Raw genomic sequence first — 22,839 nt, forward strand, 5'->3', positions numbered from 1 at the left:
TGCATTGAATTGATAGCAAACTAATTCATCAAGCCTGTAACATAGATGACATTAGCAGTAGATATAAAAAGTATACTAATATAGCGTACCAAGTGCTACTCAAATCTAACTGCCATTCCTATCTTATCAGCACAAGGTGCCCTAATAGCGTTGTGCACAAATAAACTGAAGAAGGTTCATCATTGAAACGGTCCCAAATTAACCATACTGCAATATCAATGTCATTCTCGGTAGTATAATCGATATGATTACGGTCAAGTCGCTAGAGTACAGTCGTACGTATTTTGCATATAATCTTTGCCACAGCAACGGGCACTGCTGGTCGCCCGCAGCATGTCGACGTTAACATAGGGAACCTAACCCGCTATATGTCATTTGGAGGTTAGTGTCACTCACAGACATCGATCCACCTCACGTACTGGTCGTGCAAGAGGTGAGTGACCGCAAGAAAAGGGAGGCTGCATCTATGCTGCATAAAGTCAAATGTCCCCAGCTCGTTTAGACGGATTCGTCTCTTTTAAAAAAGCTGGAGATGATTTCAATGGAATTGTAAGTGTCTGGCATATGTCAGTGGGTTATAGCTGACTTGACAATTTTTAAATAGCTCTGGCACAGCGACTTGTTGAACTGTTCAAACATGTCATTTCGAGCTAATTTAAAAGCATTGTTTTTTTTAAATAAACATTATTTACAATTTATTAATTCAAGCAAATTGAAAATAGCACTTTCCCGATTTCGGCTGTACTGTCACAATTTAGAAAGTGAGCAAGGACGGCAGTTGTTATTCTGCGGAGATTTAGAAAATGTAAGGATACATCGTATTGGTAATATGTCCAGCCTACATTCAGCTTAGACAAATCTATCTCAAATCGACCGGCACCGTGGTCTAGTGGTAGAGCGTCCGCCCGGAGAGCGGAAGGTCCGGGGTTCGATCCCCGGTCGCGTCATACCAAAAGACGTTAAAAGATGGTATTTGTTGTTACCCTGTCTGGCGCTCGGCATTAAGGGGCCAAAACAAGGACTGGTCGGCTCGAAGTCTGAGCTAGGTATTCATGTTCAACTACGGCATGGTATCTCAGTGAGCTAGCACTATAAATCGGCATCAGTCCGGACTAGTACAAGCAGCCACACAAACACACACACGTACATGCACGTCGCTTTATAAGTGCAATAATCTTGGACGCGACGTTAAACCCCATTTCACCTCACCTCACCTATCTCAAATCAAAATATTATATATTCCCAAATTTACAGAAGTTAGACTTACTGCTATCATTTTCATGCCCAAATATGATAACACAGCAAAGGTTCTGTGCCATGCAAATGTGGAAAGATCCTATATCCCTAGTTTATAAAGGAATATGAAATACAATTATCAGTATGTACTATATGTAATGTCTATATATTATTTCTTACATGTATGTCCTGCGCACTCGTGTGTACATTGCCATACGTATGGACACAAAGGCATGCGGCCTGCACGTGCTGAACCAACATAACGATGATGTGAGAACAGTCAGTCAGTGACACTTTTCAGTTGCAGATGTTGGCAATCGGTCTAAAAATGTATCTTTTAAAAACATAATATAAATTGTCAATGAAAAAAATAACCAGCCTAGATTTTCTGCCGAAACAGATTTCATTTGCCGCAAAGGGCAATGAACGGACCACTGAAACTCAATGATGAATGAGTGAGTTAGTGAGTATGGTTTTTCGACGCTTTTAGCAATATTCCAGCAATATCACGGCGGGGGACACCAGTTATAGGCTTCACACATTGTACCATGTCGGGAATCGAACCCGGTTTTTTCGGCGTGACGAGCGAACGCTTTAACCACTAGGCTACCCGACCGCCCCCTCAATAATGACACCAGGTGTTCGCGAAAAGGATAAGCATGTCCTGCCCTACCAGTAGCATCCGCTATTCATATAATTTGCATAAAAAGTAAGTGTTTATTGTCTGAAGCCGCGCATGGGGTGGTACGCTACGCAGTGAGTGAGTGAGTGAGTGAGGTTTTACGCCGCTTTTACCAATATTCCAGCAATATCACGGCGGGGGACCCCAGAAATGGGCTTCACACATTGTACCCATGTCGGGAATAAAACCCAGATCTTCGGCGTGACGAGCGAATGCTCTAACCACTAGGCTACCCGGGGGCACGAGAGTTGCGTCCCTTGGGCACGCCAGAAACCTATGATTGTGGGTTCGAATCTCGGTTCGCCCCGATTATGTTTCTAGGTTTGTCAGCACCATACCCGTGATCGTGGGTTTCACCGAAGTGGTAAACGTCTGAGACCTGCATCACTTCGGGCTTTCCTCCAACATTAAGCTGACACGCCGCGATATAACTGAAATACTGTTAAAAGCGGCGTTAAACCCAACTCACTCACTCACTCACTCACTAGGCTACCCGACCACCCCGCGAGCGTGTTGTAGCACGGTATGAGTGGAGCACTTCAAGCAAGTCTACAAATTTCATTAATTTTGTATCATTTAACTGGTTAAAGGTTACGTAACCTGTCAGGGATTAAATTTCCGAATATTAAAATGATACATGACGATGATATCAGGGCCTTGCCTAAGGTTAAGTAACTAAAATGAGTATTTCGTTCAACGTAAGTTGTGCGTTACCAAGAATGCCAGAATATAAATGCACATAACATAATATTCCCACGACGCCAGTGTGAAAAGAAGGTACTAAACATACACCGTAACACGAACCAATACCATCAGGACCCGTGAAGATCCGGGGTAGAATCACCAACCCATGCTTGCTGTAAAAGGCGACTATGCTTGTCGTAAGAGGCGAATAACGGGATCGGGTGGTCAGGCTCGCTGACTTGGTTGATGCATGTCATCGATCCCAATTGCGTGGATCGATGCTCATGACACTAATCACTGGATTGACTGGTCCAAATTCGATTATTTACAGACCGCCGTCATATAGCTGGAATATTGCTGAGTGCGGCGTTAAACAACAAACAAACAAACAACATAAACACGTATCGTGTTCCATGATTTTAATGCAATTAGAGCCCTAAATATGTTAATAAACCATGTTCGGAATATATAGATCTATGATTGACGTTTTTGGCAGTTTTTGCCACGGTTGCCTGAAGCCCTGTTCACAAAGCGATCTTAGTGCTAAGGCAGTTGTAACTTAATAAGTTAATATGGACTTCCGATAGTTGGGGGGCACGGGTGGGCCGGTTGTCAAAGGCGCCGCAAATCGCTGCGCAGAGTTACGTTCCTTGGGCACGCCAGAAACCTATGACTATCGTTCCTGAGTGAGTCTGGGTTAACACTGCTTTGAACGGTATTCCAGTTATATGACGGCGTGTCAGCTTGATATGGGAGGAAAACCCGAAGGGAGGGTCGGTCCTTATTGTTGAGGTCGGAGGAGGAGATCACGGTGCTGGTCTTCATGTCCATGCTGTGCACGCTGTCACACACAAAGTCTCAGTGAGTGCCTGAGTTGGGTTTAACGCCGCTTTTAGCATTATTCATCACGGTGTGTCAGCTTAATGTGGTAGGAAAGCCCGAAGTGATGCATGCCTCAGACGATTACCGCTTTGGTGAAACTCACGAGCGCAGGTATGGTGCTGACAAACCTAGAAACATAATCGGGGCGAACCGGGACTCGAACCCAAAAACATAGGTGTCTGGCGTTCCAAAGGGACTCAAGTCTACACAGCCATTTGCGGCGCCTACGGCAACTGGGCCACCACCTTGAACCAGAACTGTACACGAATTATAATACATGGAATAACTCAATCAGCAAATAGTTAGACTGACCAGTATGTCTTTAGGAACGACCGCCTCCATGGTATAGTGGTAGAGCGTCCGCCCGGAGAGCGGAAGATCCCCGTTTCGATCCCCGGCCGTGTCAGACCAAAAGACGTTGACAAATGGTTCTTGTTGTTACCCTGTCTGGCGCTCGGCATTAAGGGGCTAAAACAAGGACTGGTCGACTCGGAGTCAGTATACTGTGTCTGAGTGGGGTATTCATGTTGAAACTGAGGCATGGTATCTCAATCGGCTAGCACTATAAAATCGGCATCAGTCCGAACTAGTACAAGCACACACACACACACACACACACACACACACACACACACACACACACACACACACACACTATTAGTCGCTATTTTAGTGCAATAATCTTGGACGCGACGTTAACCCCATTTTACCTAACCTCACCTCTTTAAAGATCACTGGCCAACAAGACCATATACATAGTCATATGTATAGTCAGAACATACACTTCGACACAACTTAGGTCAACATGTGTTTGGCAACAATAAAACTACGGGATGGGAGACGAAAATTGCATACCGTCCAGATTGACTGGTTAGGCGTAACAACTCGGCAGCTCTTTCAACGCTTTCACTTCATGGTCACATATGAGTCAGTCCCAAGTTTGACCGTGTTAGAATAAGAGGCATTATTTTAGGCGTCCATTATGTTAGCAAGTTCCAGCAAATTTGGACGAGTTCCCAGTTTGCTGAATCATTCTGCGTCTATAACCAGCAACCGTGCCTGGTTTGAACGAGTGGTCAGTGAGAAGAAAAACCTCCGTGGTATCAATTGGTGAATCACTGCCCTTTGTCCGGGGCCCTGACCATCGGTTCGTCATCGGTCTATATCTGGATAGTTCCCATCAAGCACCAGTTCAATGGTCTGGTGGGATGAGCTGGTCATCATCTATATATAGCGTGTTATCTAAGCAGTGGCTGTTATCTATGAGCGATTGCCCCAGTGACCAGAGACGAGTCGGAGTTGCCGTTGGAATAATTAACACATTTCTTGAACCATTAAACTGTTATTATTCGAAATGGCGTGTTGTATTTCTCTGTCTTATTCTTTGTCAGATGTATTTCTTAAGCTGATGCTATATCAGATCTCAGAGCCAAAATTGAATGGATGAATGTTGTTTTACGTCGCAGTATTTCAGCGGTATTATGGCGGCCTAGAAAACTTGAAAATCGGGATTGGGTCAGGCAATGGTGGCTGGCATGAGTAACGGTGAACGCAGTCGGGGTACGATGACCTACGGTCAGCACGGCCACCTATTCCTTACAGACAGACAGACAGACAGATTCCTTTATAAGCACAAGCCTCGCATGGCCTCTGGGCACGGGTGACCCAGGCGTCTAAGGCGCCGCGATTCGCTGTGCAGAGTCGCGTCCCTTGGGCATGCCAAAAACCTATGATTGTGGGTTCGAATCCCGGTTCGCGATCTTTTATGAATAATAAAAAGTGAATAAATAGGATCGGCTGGTCACGATGTTTTATTTGATAGTGTTTCATCGCATCCCGACGACTTCATTTGGTTTTCATTCTCTCAATCACTGGGTTGTCCTGGCGCTTTGGTATAGCTATAATATTGCCTTTTGTGATGTAAAGCAACGATCACTCTCTAACGTAATCACCCCAGTGCTTCCTTTGGGTATTCCGGGCTAGAATGTATCTAACATTCTTATATATGATTTCTAATCATACGAACAAGACAAATCTTTGGTTTTTGTTTTGGCTTCGTTTTCGCACACTTACTAATCGTTTCTATAGCTTTAGCGTCTTCACTGCCGACGCTAGTTTGCAATATATCTTGTCCAGGCAGTACAAGGCTGTTGATGTGTCCTGTGCTGTGCATGGTGCTTTATGGCTTCCAACTGCAGGCTCTCATCTCTGTGCGTGGTTCAGACAATGAAGTGCGTGGTTCAGACAACGAAGTGCGTGGTTCAGACAATGAAGTGCGTGGTTCAGACAACGAAGTGCGTGGTTCAAACAATGAACAAGGTCGGCCATACAATCATGCTTAGTTTTTGTTTGTTTGTTGTTTAACGCCGCACTCAGCAATATTCAAGCTATATGACGGCGGTCTGTAAATAATCGAGTCTGGACAAGACAATCCAGTGATTGACATCATGAGCATCGATCCACGCAATTGGGATATCATGACATGCATCAATCAAGTCAGCGAGCCTGACCAACCGATCTCGATAGCCTCCTCTTACAACAAGCATAATCGTCTTTTACGGCAATCATGGGTTGCTGAAGACCTGTCCTGACCCGGATCTTCACGGATAGGTTTGTGTTAAGGATCGAAACACATTTTGTACAGTGTAGTGTAGTACCACCTTCCTTTCACATTGGCGTCGTGTGAATATTATTTTATGTGCACGCTATATACTGGCATAAGTAACGCGGAACTTACGTTGAACGATAAACTCATTTTAGTTATTTAACCCGAGGCAAGGCCCTAACATCATCGTCATGTAACATTTAAATATTCGGAACTTTAATCCATGTGAGTAACTTTTAGCCATGCAGTTAGATGAATGAAATTTGAAGACAGGCTTGAAATGTTCCACTCATATCGTGGTGCAACACGCTCGCAATTGGTCAGTGTAACTCTGAAACTAACATTTAATATGTTGTCATATTTTTATCTTAATAAAAAATACATTTTAGACCCATCCAGTGATTGAAATCATGAGCATCGACCCACGCAATTGGGATACGATGCCATGAATTAACAAAGTCAGCGAGTCTGACCACCCGATCCCGTTAGCCGCCTCTCACGACAAGCATATTAAACCTACAGCTACTACAGATATTTTTATTTTCTGATATAAAACAGCGATAAACTTGTTATTGTGTTATTTGTGGTGCTATCTCGACAGAATTACATAGTTAATTTGACCGAAGCATTAATGACGGAGATGCTCATGAACGAAGTTTGGCATAACGAAGACTAGCTGACCAGTTACTTGTGTGACACGGATGAATTCGTGGTACGTGTGTTTTCATAAATTTAGATGATGGACGCAGCCGCAAATACAAAAGATAAAGAAGAAAATGTTGTAAATTAAAAGCGTTACAATAAAAAATATTCATCAAAAGTATACAATGTCAGGCAATATGACTTATTAGACACACAGCACATCGGATATACAAAAATGCATACAGACCAAGATCCATGCATATATAGCTTACCATGATCCAGCGGTTAACATATAGTTTTACTCAGGATAAAGTGGGGTTTCAGCTAAAGCTTGTGCTTTCTTCGCTGAACCATTTGGGATAATAATGCTGTAGTGAACCAATCATTTCGAAAAGTGTACGGTCAAGTCGACAGGGGACATCAGCAAAAGATGTCGGATAATGTCGTGATTATAATTTCCATAAGTCGTACTTCAAATATGAGTAGGAGAGGTGGGGTAGCCGTTTAAGCGTTCGCTCGCCGCACCGAAGACCCGGGTTCGATTCCCCACATGTGTGCAAAGTATGAAGCCCATTTCTGGTGTCCCCTGCCGTGATATTGCTGGAATATTGCTGGAATATTGCTAAAAGCGGCTTAAAACCATACTCACTCACTCAGGGGTGAGTAAAAACTACAATCACCTAGAAAATGTACTTCGTCTTCCTCAACGTGACTGTTACAAAATTTACATATTCTGGCTTGAAGCGGCATCTTTGGTTGGGTAAATATTCCCATAAAGGTGGTAACGTCTTTAATGTGTTTGCCTTACTCTATCTGACCAGCGCAACAAGAAATACTGGCCCTGGACTTTGTCCAAAGTCCGTTAACACTTTGACATTTAAGACATTGGATCCTGTTCGGTTAGATAGTTATATTCCTTTATTACTCAATTTCTGTAATTAGTCACTACACTCAATCCTTAACATATCGTTATAAGATATTTGTAAAACGTTGTCCATTTTTACCATAATATAACTACAGATCTTCAGAGTGAGTGAGTTTTACGCCGCTTTTAGCAATATTCCAGCAATATCACGGCGGGGGACACCAGAAATGGGCTTCACACGTTGTACCCATGTCGGGAATCGAACCAGGATCTTCGGCGTGACGAGCGAACGCTTTAACCACTAGGCTACCCGACCGCCCCCTATAGATCTTCAGATGAAAAGGGAGGGGGGGGGGGATTTAAAAAAATATTATGTATCATATGTTACATGTTATATGCTGATGTTTACATGCGGTGGGACCAAGTGACCAGTCTGTAATAAATCGAAAAGGTGAAGTAGTCTATTGGTTTAGGCGGTTGCTCCACTCGGCAAAGGTCTGGGTTCGATTCTCTACATGCAGGTTCCCGTGTTGGTCATCTCATAAAGACGCTCTTATTGGTTACTGGAGCCCTATTCTTCCCCGGACTCCCAGCGAGTGACACTGAGTTGAAATGGTCATGTTGACTTGCCGCACCAAGTGATGAGGCCCTGTGGCGTAAAGCGATCTAAGTACTACTATTTTCTCAAGCTCATGCCAAAGTATACACTACCATCAGTTTGTGAAACTGAACTCTGGGTCTACTTTCACAAAGTGATGTTAGCGCGACGACAATCGTAACTGCCATGGTTTAACACAAACATACGTCTTACAGTCACTTTGTGAAACTGGGCCCAAGGGTTTGAGGTAATAGAGGTCTGATGGAAAGGTTGGAAACAATAATTGTGAAACCAAAACACACAACTTGACACGATTTTGAAGCGATTTTACGTACGCTTTCTTGTATGTGGTTGGGCGAAATGCGTTTGGTTGATGTCCTACTTACACAGTGGTGGACAACACCATGTGAAGCGCAATGTGTCATATATCGATGCATGTGCATGATGCACGTGAGCTGAAGAAAAGATACAACTTCATGGAAAACAAATTCTATTTTTTGTTGCATGTAGCAATGTTTCGATGTAGATTCTTACACCGTTATCAAGCTGGAGTGAGAATCAACAGCGAAACATTTCTACATGCAATCCATTGTTATTATTGTATGCTTTCTTATTTACTCACGTCTAGTATGTCAGTCATTATTGTGCAACATACGTGCTTGTATCTTCCTCACTGGATCATGAGATGCACGTGCATGCCATGGGTAATGCCGCACCTGGAAATGTACTGATTGGCAGACCGAGTAAATTTGAGTCAGCTATCTTAAAGCTAACAGTAAATTATAACAGTTATTCATGGATATTCCGTTATGTATATTCTCGCATCCTCGCATGTTTGTGATTTCGATCTTAGAAAACAAGCTGTACGTGCAAAGTACGAGAACGCGAGAATTTGGCAAAATCTCTCTTTCTCGCGATCTCACATTCTCGCATTTTTGATATATTTAGCTTTTTTCGAATGGTCAAGATCACGAGAATCCGAGAATGTCCTTTACCGGATTCCATACTTCGAATACAATGCAAAATAGACACCCTGGTACCCAGGTGTAAGAAAGTTGTGATAGTATATTTTCGGGATGGGCAGCAACAGCCCCACGAAACTGATTCTTGCACTTGTTTAACTTAATTTGCCGATACCGTAATATTAACTCGGGGCATGTGTGAATAAATGACAAATAATACCAGTTGTCCTCAAGACTGGTGAAGATTATCTCCCTTACCTTTAGCTAGAAATGCATATTTAGTTATTTTTATCGCCAACAACTCCTACGAAGCGACGTTCAACTCCATGCCACCTTTCGCTATATCCATCAAAAGCTTGTTAAATGTTATAATCCTGGTAAAAAGAATTTGGCCGTGCTTATTGAACTTTCTCTCTTCAGATTAGGGCTTGGGTAAAGCTGGACCAGAGAGTTGACAATGATGCTTGTTTGTTTGCACTCTGCAATTGACCTTTTTCACACTTTCGCCATCTTGGATCGAAAACGAGGCTTGGAGAGCATAGCTCCATGCAGTGTGAGTCGCATCAGCTGATAGGGAACAGACAGCATGTTGTGCATTTCACTGGTGGACATTTCAAACAAACAAAAAATGGTATCCTCTGTATCTAATACATAAGATATTTCACATTTAATCGTGAGGTCCAACTAAAATATGCCTGTAACACACTGGAATTTGCATTTTGCTGTCAGGATCCCGGAAGTGAATGGAAAAGTGCATTTCGAGATACGTATTTCAGAAATAGATTGTTTTATCATAACCTCGTCGGCATATAGGTACAATGTGACAGTACATTCAATGACAGAAGTTGGGTATCGTAAATAAACCGCATAACATGAAACACGTCAATGTACTTTTGCAAAATTGCTCAGTCAATGCGTGGCTTGGCGAACTCGAGATCAAGATCGAGATCATGTTTATTTCACGTTTCATAGTGGTATTTGCTGCACAACGCGCTATCGTTTTGCCATGAGTCCAGTTGACAAAAGACACTTTTTCTGCTATGATTTTCATTTTAACAAATGACAATGTTAATTACGAAAATAATTCGTGTGTCAAAATAAATATTCAGAAGGGGCGATAACTCTATTCAGTGTGTACAATAAACAGATGATACTTTACTTGTTCTTCAAACATCACTTACTTAACTGATTACTGCCGATTGAGATTGCACCGTGCACGACAAAAGTAATAATGTGTGAACTGTTTAAAACAAGTTAAAGGAAACTAAAAATTGATCAATATAATTAAGGCATGATATTGAAGAAATATAAGAATTGATACAACTATCAACTTCTTGAACACCCTCACCTAATCCTGTATGATGATAGGTAATTGTATATCAAAAGGAAGCTACTAATACATTTATCCTGAATAGTTTGAAAATGTCTTGATCAGATATGAGTACAAATAAAATAACAAAAGATAAAAAGGAATAAACTTCAATTGGTAATCAAGCCAAGATAAAATATATGTATTGGTACAAATTATGTTGATGGAACAATCTGGATTTCTCATATTTAACAAAGAAAAACAAACTAAAATTTTCATATCTTTATTTCTCACAATATAAGTTTTCAAAACTTAAAATGGATTGGGTGTCTTTGTCAGTCAAAAGCACCTAATTAAATTCCAGGAGAAAATAATTTTCTTGCTTGTAAACAAATGGTACAATGTGCTTTTTAAGTGTCTGATAAATATTGGCCATGTTGTTTTGTGAGTGAATAAGGCTTTTCACTTCCTCGTCCTTTGACAGGATGCACATTGTAACCATTGTGTTACTGTCAGCGGAAAGCTCCTCCAGACATCCGTCACCCTGATACTAGTACTTCATTGTGGTGACTCGCTGGCCTGAAATGAATAATTCAATAATATTGTAATAATATTCCTACTTCAATAACATTTTTTATAAACAATGCTTATTCACCTTCTCTCAAAATATTGCTTATTTAGAAAACAACATTCTTCTGAAATAGAGAAGTTTAAGGAAAATTAATCACAGTGTGTAACATTTGCTACTTAAGAACAATCTTGAAGGCATCAATTCATCTGATATGTCTAAAACTCAAACAGTATATTCTTTGTAAACAGTAAACTCAACAGATGCATCAATTTAATGACAGTGTACTACAGCTCTTTATATCAATGTCACACAGAAATTCACTCTTGTTTTAATGAAACACGTTTTGATATTTGTATTACCTGTATGTATTTAATCATGAAATACTTTGTTTAGTCTGACCATGCTGAAAACATACTTTCGCTAGAGTGAAATAAATAAGATATTTATTAAAATCAGGTGAAATATCACGTTTTGTCACACCTACAGTAAGTCTGCCTCATTGACACTATGGTTTTCTGAGTAAGGTCATGAAGATCACAAAGAAAATATAAGACTTGAATTTATTTTGTCAAATGCAATGTTTATCTCTTCATGTGGTTTACTAAAGTTGATATCTTGACTTGAAAATATTAACTTTGTCAGATCACAAGATGAGATATTATTAAACATATTTTATTGTCCAAAAAGACAAAGGGATTGGGCACAAGGGCAGCACTTATTACCGCCTTCTCCCTATATACAGTTATACATAATACTGCATAATGAAAATGAACAATTTACAGTTGAAACTTCACATTGTGGAAACATAGTGCACAATATATATACAGTGCTCATATGAAGGATATGTACAATGTGCTTGAAAGTGAAGACAGTGTGCATCTCATACATATCCTAATATTATACATTTTAGTGTTGAATATAGATTTAACAATATTAATGATTAACAGTTTGGAAACAATACTATGCTAGCTACTGAATCTGTTAGTCGTTTCTATAAATTTGTGTACAGACAAGAATATTTTTGTATTCAGGAAAACATCTAAGTTTGGATCACCAAAAAGAATACTATGTAGAGTTTTTTGTCCTCCAAGATAATCGATAGCTGTCAGTAATGTCTCCCTAAAATCATCATATAAGGTACATTCGAAGAAGAAATGGAATGAATTTTCACAAGGAGCATGCTATACAAGGAGCATGAGATAAATTCATGCTATCATCGTTATTTGACAAGGAAAACAAATTTCTTCTATGTATTTATATTTTTTTATTTTTCTCGTTTTGATTGAATTATAAAAAAATATCAAAATAATCACACCACTTGACTTGATTGAAATAAACTAAAGTTCTAAAGATTGTTAACAATAGTAAAATATTACATCATAACAATATAATTATTGCAAAATGACACAGTAAACTATATTCTTACATATAAATTGATATGATAAATAATCAATAATACATGGCAATTGCTTGCACAAAAGAAATCCTTTTGTTTTAAAAGTTTCAAAACATGTTTGTGGACATAAAACCAGATGGGTTTCACAAGTAAACAAAGGGAATTAATGAGTTATGATTGCAATACGCATGGGAATTAAAAATATATCTGTTTATACTTTAAGTTTTTAGTAATGTCAATATCAATTTATGCATTTGAAATATTTGAATACAAACTGTTAAAGAGTTATCTGTTTCTGTAAATTATATAAAGATCACATGTTGATTGAACATTTACTGGACATTAATTAGTTGGGTTTTGTTCATTTCATGACATTATTAAATTGGTACAGTAAAGTAAATATCATTTTGGTAGAAATATTAATTGTTACCAAAATTGCAGATCAAACTGTACTTTACTTCAAATATTTACACATCCTTTATGTAATAATTCAGTTGAAATATTACACCTCATGCTATCTAATCTGACAACATTGACAATCAAAATAACAACTGTTCACAATCACAACAGCACAAGTAGATCTAGACGTCTAATATTTTATTGGAATGCATTTGAGTCCATTAAAATTTACATCAAATACGCAACTGATGCAAAATTCTGATTTGTTACGATTGTAAATTCTCAGTAGGTTTCAATTTGATACATTATATCAACATAGGCCTATATCAATTAAGTTAGTTTCTGACATATATCTAGATATGGTCAAAAGGTGAATATTTCGACTTCAAATACAACCCGCAAAGTTATTTAAACAATATTACCAGTACGTTATTTTCAGTAGCATTTGTATTAAAGGGGCACTGATCTAACGCAATTCCCCGGACTGGTTGCTGCCTTTGTTATTGTTTTTTCCCCGTGAGTACCCGGATGATACGCAACGCAACTGAGCGTGACCAGAGACTGGGCTACCGTCTGCAAGGACAGCTAAATGAACTTGGCGGGTGGAGGCAATATTTGTTTTACGCATTTTTGCATAAACACTGATTGGTTAACTGTGATCTATAAAGATTTCGACAAAGGGCGCATGTTAATTAATTTCTTCGGCCTAAACAAAGAGACAAAAAGAACGGCGGAGCTCATCGGATGTCGTCATTTGGAAATACCCCAGATGGTTATAGTTTAATACTAAAAAAAAGTATCCATGCAGTGAAAGAATTTTCGGGTTTGGGATTGCGTCGATAATACGATTACTACTCCCTTGTTGTCATCCACGTTTTCTCGTCTAACCCTACACTTGTGTATTTGTCGTCATTCACTTGATGCTCAGTTAATGAATTTATTACAGGTACAATTAGTGGTAGCACCACTTAGATTACCTGACAAAGGTTCCCATTTGGCATTTATTGTGTCTGGGGTAATTATTCAATCTAAATCCAGGTTGGAAGTGAGGTGAAATGTGTGTTATGTAATATGCACGTGGCAGCCAAGCAAGAGATGAATGATCAGTTCATTTACTTTTTTTGTATATCAACGGATCGTTCCTGGTCATCAAAGGATTAACAGAAAATACGTTGATTGATTAATCACTGTTATCTTGCACAGTGGATATGTCAAAAGTGAGTGTTTACATGTCTAGGTTTACTAAAACAAAGGGAATACACTCATATCATGGCGTGAAGTGCCGATGTTAAAACAACATACTTTGTTCAAAGGGATAACTGATAATACGTTGATTGTCATCTGTCACTCAATGGAACCGTGGACGTTATGAAAATAGTTGTCACGTGGGCTTTCTCAGCCGACCCTTGAAGACTTGACACCTATGTGAAACACCTGAAACAATCCAAGTGATCAGTTGAGAAACGAACACGGTTATAATATCCCGAAACGATATATGTTTTTTAAAATATTTGATTGTTACAGAGACACGTGACATCGAATAAGTTTCTTTGTACAGCTGAAGACGAGTGGGATATTGTTCTTTTGTGTGGATATTCACGGATACATTCCTCGAACAAGGAAGCTGCCTAAAATTTATACACATAAATTTGGTGGGTTGTAATTATGGTATTTGCATTTTGTTTTCCTTCATTTGAACCGATTCGTTCTTGTTTCTCTTTGTCTTGGTTGGGAAATTCTTCAATGCGCGATAGACGTTGTTTTCTCCGGTCTTTTCCTTTGTAAGCGTGTATATATTACCGTCAATTTGTAAAATGTGATTCTCTCAGGCAATTTATAAAATGTGTAAATATTTCAGCCATTTTGACTAAGAAATCTATCCAGATTGATTAAGACGAACAAAAGGGCATACAAACATCACAACAGATTATTATGTAGGATTAGAAGCCAATCAACATAGACATGTACTTTTCAACGAAATGTTTTTCAGTCACTTTGTAAAATATTTAGACGTTTAATAAATATGTTACACATTTTGACAGTAAACAAATATACACACTATAAAAAAGCAATGCTTTGGTGAAATATTTACTTCGTGTTGCAAGTAAAAATAGTGTAAACGAAAATCGCAAAATTACCAAGCAAGTGACTTCGTCACCATTACCGATGCTACCCCCAAAGATACCTACATTTCCTTATTATCTCGAATCGTCACGATATGGCTGAAATACTGCCGATGTGACGTTAAATCTTAACTCACTCACTCACTCACTATTATCTCGAAAACTGTATTTCATTTTGTTGATCAATGTGACCATACGCCCTTATTACTACCGATATCCATAAACGTGACTAATGCGCTTACGAAAGGCGCAGCAGAGGTCGCGAACTAGTCTAGATTTCTGCTATACATCCGGGTACTCACTGGGAAAAAACAATAACAAAGGCAACCAGTCCCGGGGAATTGCGTTAGATCAGTGCCCCTTTAAGTCTGTTCAGCTACCATAAACTGCACTGGGAGTTAGGTGGTCATGGATATTTTAAATTGAAATCATAACAGAACGGCCAGACTCAAATTTAAATCGGTAAGGAGACCAGATAACAGTAGAATAGTTTGTCGATAAGAATAATGTTCAATACTTACGATAAATGTACCGGGATGGTTAAATTGTCACAGTTCGTCCCGATTGCGTGCCTTGTTGACATTTCCGTGTGTTTCATGTGCTATCCAGCCTTCACCTTCTGCTCTCCAAGCCACGCTTTCAAACCGGAAGTAGCGAAGTGTGAAAAAGGTCAATACTCCAGCTATATGGCGGCGGTCTGTAAATAATCGAGTCTGGACCAGATAATAAAAAAAATGCATTATGAGCACCGATCCACACAAGTGAGATCGATGACATTCCCCAACCAAGTCTGCAAGCCTAACCACCCGATCCCGTTAGTCGCCTTTTACGGCAAGCATGGGTTGCCGAAGAACTATTCTCAACTCAGATCTTCAAGGATAATTTGTCAATGAACACACTTTCGTGTCTCTATATCCCGAAGTCTAAAGATTGTTCCCCGTCAAACTGGTGTGGAAAGTTACACATTGGGTGATGTACGTTCCCTTACTGGCTGGTGACCCGTGAAGATCCGGGGTAGAATAGGTCTTCAGCAAACCATGATTGCCGTAATAGGCGACTATGCTTGTCGTAAGAGGCGACTAACGGGATCGGGTGGTCAGGCTCGCTGTCTTGGTTGATGCATGTCATCGATCCCAATCGTGGATCGATGTTCATGATGTCAATCACTGGTTTGTTTGGTCCAGACACGATTATTTACAGACCTCCGTCATATAGCTGGAGTATTGCAGAGTGCGGCGTTAAACAACAAACAAACAAAGTCGCTGGTATATGTGAGAATATATGGGCGATCACCAAACCGTTGCTGCCGACATTAGGGAGTGATATTTCGTTCTCCAAATGCATATATAAGCCTTCTACAGGTGGAATGATTGAGTGTCACTACATTTGTATAAGAGCCTCAGTCAAAACTTCAAACGAATTAAATTAAAATGAAGTCGAAAAACGTCATTGTCCTTTCAACATTGTTTCCACGTGAGCTACATCACCACAGCAACTACAGGAATAGTATACTACAGATACATACATGGTCAAGAGGTGCGTTGTCGTGATATAGCTGATGTGTCGTTAATAGCCACACATAATCACACACAACCGGACACTACCCTGTAACCAATATGTGTGGCCACACACACGGACACTACGCTATAACCAGTACGTGTGACCACCCTACCGGACACTACGCTGAAACCAGTATGTGTGGCCACACACACGGACACTACGTTATAACCAGTACGTGTGACCACCCACCTGGACACTACGCTATAACCAGCATGTGTGGCCACACACCCGAGACCTACATTATAACCAGTATGTGTGACCACCCAACCGGACAATACGCTGAAACCAGTAGATACTACACTATAACCAGTATGTGTGATACTACACTATAACCAGTATGTGTGATACTACACTTTAACCAGTATGTGTGATACTACACTATAACCAGTATGTGTGATACTACACTGTAACCAGTATGTGTGATACTACACTATAAGCAGTGTGTGATACTACACTTTAACCAGTATGTGTGATACTACACTTTAACCAGTATATGTGATACTACACTATAACCAGTATGTGTGATACTACACTATAACCAGTATGTGTGATACTACACTATAAGCAGTGTGTGATACTACACTATAACCAGTATGTGTGACACCACACTATAACCAGTATGTGTGATACTACGCTATAAATTTATACTCAACAGTTCCTCCGCGTTTGTTCCGATTGTTCAGTACAATACACACCAAACAAGTCGTCATTACATATATTGAACTATACACAAAAATCTATGTCTTGACCCTGGGATACTGCTCTGTGATACACATATCAAGTCTCGGCTGCACAGCTTGGCCAAGTCAGGAAGGAGCGCAGTATGCCTCCAGCAAGCCGTTAAGACTGTATTAGCCTCTACCCTCATTCCTCGTTATACCGCGCCTTGGTTGATGTTTTCCAGGTTATTATCATCTCTAACCAAGACAATAAATGCTGCAAAAACCTACCACAGACGTAATATTCTATACGTGTGCTATGTTTTTCAAAGAAGATTCATTTTGCTCACAGAAACAGCTCCTTAGAGCAGGAATCAATGCGCCGAAGCAAGTCGCGCTGGGCCTCGCGCTATAGCAGTCTAGGCCAAGGATTAGTCTCGGCTGAGGAGTGTATTATACGAGACAGGCTGTTTGTTGATTGGTTCGCGGCCTTGCAAGGGCTTAGGGCGGTATTACTGCCTGGCTGGGTCTCGGTTGATCGTTCAGCCCATGCTATGTATTGAGAGCGCAGCTGAGATATGGCGGAACATATTCCCAAAACGAGAAAGCCGAACTTCACCGAGTCGGAGACTTTGATGATTGTTGAGCAGGTGAAGAAACACAAAGACATTCTCACCAGCAAACTCTCCGACGCTGTGACGAACGAGCGTAAGAAGGATATTTGGAGTCGTATTAGTGAGTACATCAACAACAGGACCCGCAATGTGCAGCGAACCTCGGGAGACATTCGCCGAAGGTGGAAAAACATGGTGGGCGCTGCTAGGAAGGAGGTGGCCAGAATCAAGAGCATGCCTTCAGGTTCAGCGTCGATACCAGAACCCTCGGATCTCAGCCTACAGATTCTAGACATTAACCCCGAGTGGCAGGATGTGTCTACCTACAATATAAACGGGCCAGACCCTTGTCTCTCGTCGTTCATGAAGGTGGAGGCTTGCAACGATGACGACGAGGAAGATGACATGTCGTACATCTCCTCATCCCCCGGGACCCAGTCCGATCCCAGTCGTGCTCTCGGTGTGAGAACGGGGGATAACGTCATATCGCCACGTCACACAAACTTCTCGTCATCGTCTCAGGGTATGACGTCATATACGATGGACTGCAACCAATCAAACCCGAAGAAGAGGCGACTCGAGGAAGCCAGTCATCTTCATCAAGAAATAATGCATCTGGACCGCGAGAATCTCACTCTCGAGAAAGAAAAAATGAAAATAGAAAAGGAGAAACTTTCGATGGAGAAAGAGCAACTGGCTATAGAACGACAGAAGTTGGGAATGGAACGTGAGAAATTGGCCATGGAGAAAGAGAAGATGAACATGGAGAAGGAGAAGTTGGCACTAGAGATCAGTTATTGGAAGAGGAAGTTGCTGCAAGTATCAAGAAACCCATTTGACAGTAATGAACGTTCAGAGAATGGCGTGGACTGATAAGACCATACAAGGTGCTTCCTGTGATATACTCATATACCCATCTGGAACAGTATTAGTGTCAGTTATAGTGTCCCGGACGAGATGCAATAGACTGATCAAGTGTGTTGTCAGTGACGATGTTGGTGTTTGGGTGATAATACCCAGGACGCAGTGTCATACTGTAGATATAGACATGCCCCAAGGAGCGTACGATATACATGATATACACTGAATATATGCACATAGATCCATGAGTGTATGATATATACTGTATGTAGACATGAGTCTATGAGTGTGTGATACATATGATATACACTATATAGACATGGATCCATTAATGTATGATATATACCGTATGTAGATATGGATCTATGAGTGTGTGATACATATGATATACACTATATAGGCATGGATCCATGAATGTTTGATATATACTGTATGTAGACATGGATCTATGAGTGTGTGATACATATGATATACACTACATAGGCATATTTCCATGAATGTTTGATATATACTGTATGTAGACATGGATCCATGATATACTGTATATACTGATGGATTAATGAGTGTGTGATACACATGATATACACAGTCTATAGGCATGGATCCATGAATGTATGTTATATACTTATGTAGACATGGATCTATGAGTGTATGATATATATGATATACACAGTACATAGATATGGATCCATGATTGTATGATATATACTGTATATAGACATGGATCCATGAGTGTATGATATATGCTCTATGTAGACATTGTTCCATGAGTGAGTGAGTATGAATTTGAGCCACTTTTAGCAACATTCCAGCAATATCATGGTGAGGGACACCAGAAATGGGCTTCAAACATTGTACCTATGTCAGGAATTGAACCCTGGTCTTCGGTGTGACGAGCGAACGCTACAACCACTAAGCTGGCCGACCGCCCCTCCATGAGTGTATGATATATGCTGTATGTAGACATGGTTCCACGTGTGTATGATATATACTGTATATAGACATAGATCCATGAGTGAGTGTATGATATATATACAATATGCTGTATGTTAACATGGTTTCATGAGTGTATGATATACATGCTATATACGGTATGTGGACATGGATCCATGAGTGCATGATATAAATGATATATACTGTATGTAGACATGGATCTATGAGTGTGTGATATATATGATATATACTGTATGTAGACATGGATCCATGAGTGTGTGATATATATGATATATACTGTATGTAGACATGGATCCATGAGTGTATGATATCTACTGTATGTAGACATGGTTCCATGAGTGCATGATACATATGATATATACGGTATGTAGACATGGATCTATGAGTGTGTGATATATATGATATATACTGTATGTAGACATGGATCCATGAGTGTATGATATATACTGTATGTAGACATGGTTCCATGAGTGCATGATACATATGATATATACGGTATGTAGACATGGATCTATGAGTGTGTGATATATATGATATATACTGTATGTAGACATGGATCCATGAGTGTATGATATATACTGTATGTAGACATGGTTCCATGAGTGTATGATATATATGATATATACTGTATGTAGACATGGATCTATGAGTGTGTGATATATATGATATATACTGTATGTAGACATGGATCCATGAGTGTATGATATATATGATATATACTGTATGTAGACATGGATCCATGAGTGTATGATATATATGTTATATACAGTATGTATACATGGATCCATGAGTGTATGATATATACTGTATGTAGACATGGATCCATGAGTGTATGATATATATGTTATATACTGTATGTAGACATGGATCCATGAGTGTATGATATACATGCTATACACAGTATGTAGACATGGATCCATGAGTGTATGATGTATACTGTATGTAGACATGGTTCCATGAATGTATGATATAAATGATATATACTGTATTTAGACATGGTTCCAAAAATAGGCTTCACACATTGTGCGAATTAGACAATCAGATAGACAGTTATATTATCCTGCCCAAAATACATACAAAAGCATGATCATTCTTGAACATGTCATATCAGATTTCCAATGCGAGTTGAAGAGTTGAACAAGAACTGTTTGATAGAATCAATCACTTATTGCGAGCAATTCCGTGTCGCATGAAATTAGACTTAAGATAGAACGTCGCAAATCGAGTATCGCGATTGGTATCGCATCCTCACTTAGTGTCGTGATGCGGATTGAAGCCTTAGGTTATGCGTATCATGCCACCCTTAATGTATCAGCTATTCACGTGCATCACGAGACGTTGTAACGGTGCCTGTCAGACTAGGTCAGGTCTGGTCATAGGTCGCAGGTCATGTCACAGTTCAGGTCAGGTCGCAGGTCAGGTCAGGTAACACTGGAGAAGTCTTTACAGATTGAGACTGTGTTCAGACCGGAAGATTGTTCTTTCGCTGCGAAACTGCGAAATAAAACGTGTTTTTTATATAGTCATGTCATATGTTCTTTGTACCATGTATTTACCTGTATTATGACAGTGTTGCAGTATTCGAATCTTGTTGCACGAGGAATGTACAATGAGTCCACACCACGTCCATGTGTGCTTTAGCTGAAATGCAAGGACGAAGGCTCTGAAGTGCTGAAATGCAAGGACGAAGGCTCTGAAGTGCTGAGGGGGCACGGGTGGCCCAGTCGTCTAAGGCGCTGCGATTCGCTGTGCAGAGTTGCGTCCCTTGGGCACGCCAGAAACCTATGATTGTGGGTTCGAATCCCGGTTCTCCCCGATTATGTTTCTAGGTTTGTCAGCACCATACCCGTGCTCGGGGGTTACACCGAAGTGGTAAACGTCTGACACCTGCTTCACTTCGGGCTTTCCTCCCATATTAAGCTGACACGCCGTGATATAACTGGAATAATGTTAAAAGCGGCGTAAAACCCAACTCACTCACTCACTGAAGTGCTGAAATGCAAGGACGAAGGTTCTGAAATGCTAAGATACAAGGACGAAGGCTCAGGTGTGCTAAAACACAAGGACGAAGTCTCTGGGGTGCTGAAATGCAAAGACGAAGGCTCTGGAGTGTTGAAATGCAAGGACGAAGGTTCTGAAATGCTAAAATACAAGGACGAAGGCTCTGACGTGCTGAAATGCAAAGACGAAGGCCCCGAAGTACTGAAATGCAAGGACGAAGGCTCTGGGGTGCTGAAATGCAAAGACGAAGGCTCTGGAGTGTTGAAATGCAAGGACGAAGGTTCTGAAATGCTAAAATACAAAGGGCGAAGGCTCTGAAGTGTTGAAATGCAAAGACGAAGGCTCTGAAGTGTTGAAATACAAGGACGAAGGCTCTGAAGTGCTGAAATGCAAAGACGAAGGCTCTGGAGTGCTGAAATGCAAGGACGAAGGCTCTGAAGTGTTGAAATGCAAAGACGAAGGCTCTGAAGTGTTGAAATACAAGGACGAAGGCTCTGAAGTGTTGAAATACAAGGACGAAGGCTCTGAAGTGTTGAAATACAAAGACGAAGGCTCTGGAGTGTTGAAATACAAGGACGAAGGCTCTGAAGTGTTGAAATACAAGGACGAAGGCTCTGAAGTGTTGAAATACAAAGACGAAGGCTCTGAAGTGTTGAAATGCAAGGACGAAGACTCTGAAGTGTTGAAATGCAAAGACGAAGGCTCTGAAGTGTTGAAATGCAAGGACGAAGACTCTGAAGTGTTGAAATGCAAGGACGAAGACTCTGAAGTGCTGAACTACAGGGATATGTAGGGGACTGAAATGTTACGGATTGAAGTGCTGTAATTTTAAATGACTGTACTGCTGAAGTGTAAGGGATTGCAGTGCCGAAATGATGAATTATTATTTCACCTTGAATATATTCTAAGATGTTTGCTGACCGTAGTGCTGAAATGTTGCAAACTGTAATGCTGAAATGCCGCTGACAATATTGCTGAATGTAGTGCTGAGATTATGTATACAGACGATGTGTTCTATACGGAGTAAACATTTCTAATCAAAAGATTCATGTCCGCGTGTCAGTTATTAAGACTGTCGTCTTTGGGGATTGTAGGGCGCTTCATTTCCTTTGTGGGCATTGAATTTCGTATTCTCTGCATGCATGTTTATGCATTTTCAGTTCGATATATGGCCATCAGGAAAAGAATCGAACATTGGGTTCGCTTTTTCTTGTGCGATCAATCTACAGCTGAACC

At 40.4% G+C, this 22,839-nt stretch overlaps 2 protein-coding genes across 2 annotated transcripts; both read left to right on the top strand.

Moving 5' to 3' along the window:
* The first annotated feature begins 17,751 nt into the window (after positions 1-17,751).
* On the top strand, positions 17,752-18,889 carry LOC139475129 (myb/SANT-like DNA-binding domain-containing protein 4). The gene has a single exon (XM_071258387.1). It carries the CDS (start codon positions 17,752-17,754, stop codon positions 18,658-18,660), a length of 909 nt encoding a protein of 302 aa, XP_071114488.1. The 3' UTR covers positions 18,661-18,889.
* Positions 18,890-21,621: 2,732 nt separating this feature from the next.
* Positions 21,622-22,396, top strand: LOC139475584 (involucrin-like). Its single transcript, XM_071258775.1, has 2 exons — positions 21,622-21,883; positions 21,939-22,396. Exons 1-2 carry the CDS (start codon positions 21,622-21,624, stop codon positions 22,394-22,396), a joined length of 720 nt encoding a protein of 239 aa, XP_071114876.1.
* Positions 22,397-22,839: the final 443 nt, after the last annotated feature.

Source organism: Haliotis cracherodii, unplaced genomic scaffold (genome assembly GCF_022045235.1).
Source record: "Haliotis cracherodii isolate W230 unplaced genomic scaffold, xgHalCrac1.p SCAF_3, whole genome shotgun sequence".
NCBI classification, from domain to species: Eukaryota; Metazoa; Mollusca; class Gastropoda; order Lepetellida; family Haliotidae; genus Haliotis; species Haliotis cracherodii.

Excerpts from the sequence above, each read along its gene's own strand:
- LOC139475129 (XM_071258387.1), top strand. The coding sequence starts at position 17,752 with ATGGCGGAACATATTCCCAAAACGAGAAAGCCGAACTTCACCGAGTCG.
- LOC139475584 (XM_071258775.1), top strand. The coding sequence starts at position 21,622 with ATGCTAAGATACAAGGACGAAGGCTCAGGTGTGCTAAAACACAAGGAC. Across the intron at positions 21,884-21,938 it reads GTTGAAATGCAAGGACGAAG|ACGAAGGCTCTGAAGTGTTG; the intron begins GTTCTGAAATGC and ends TGAAATGCAAAG.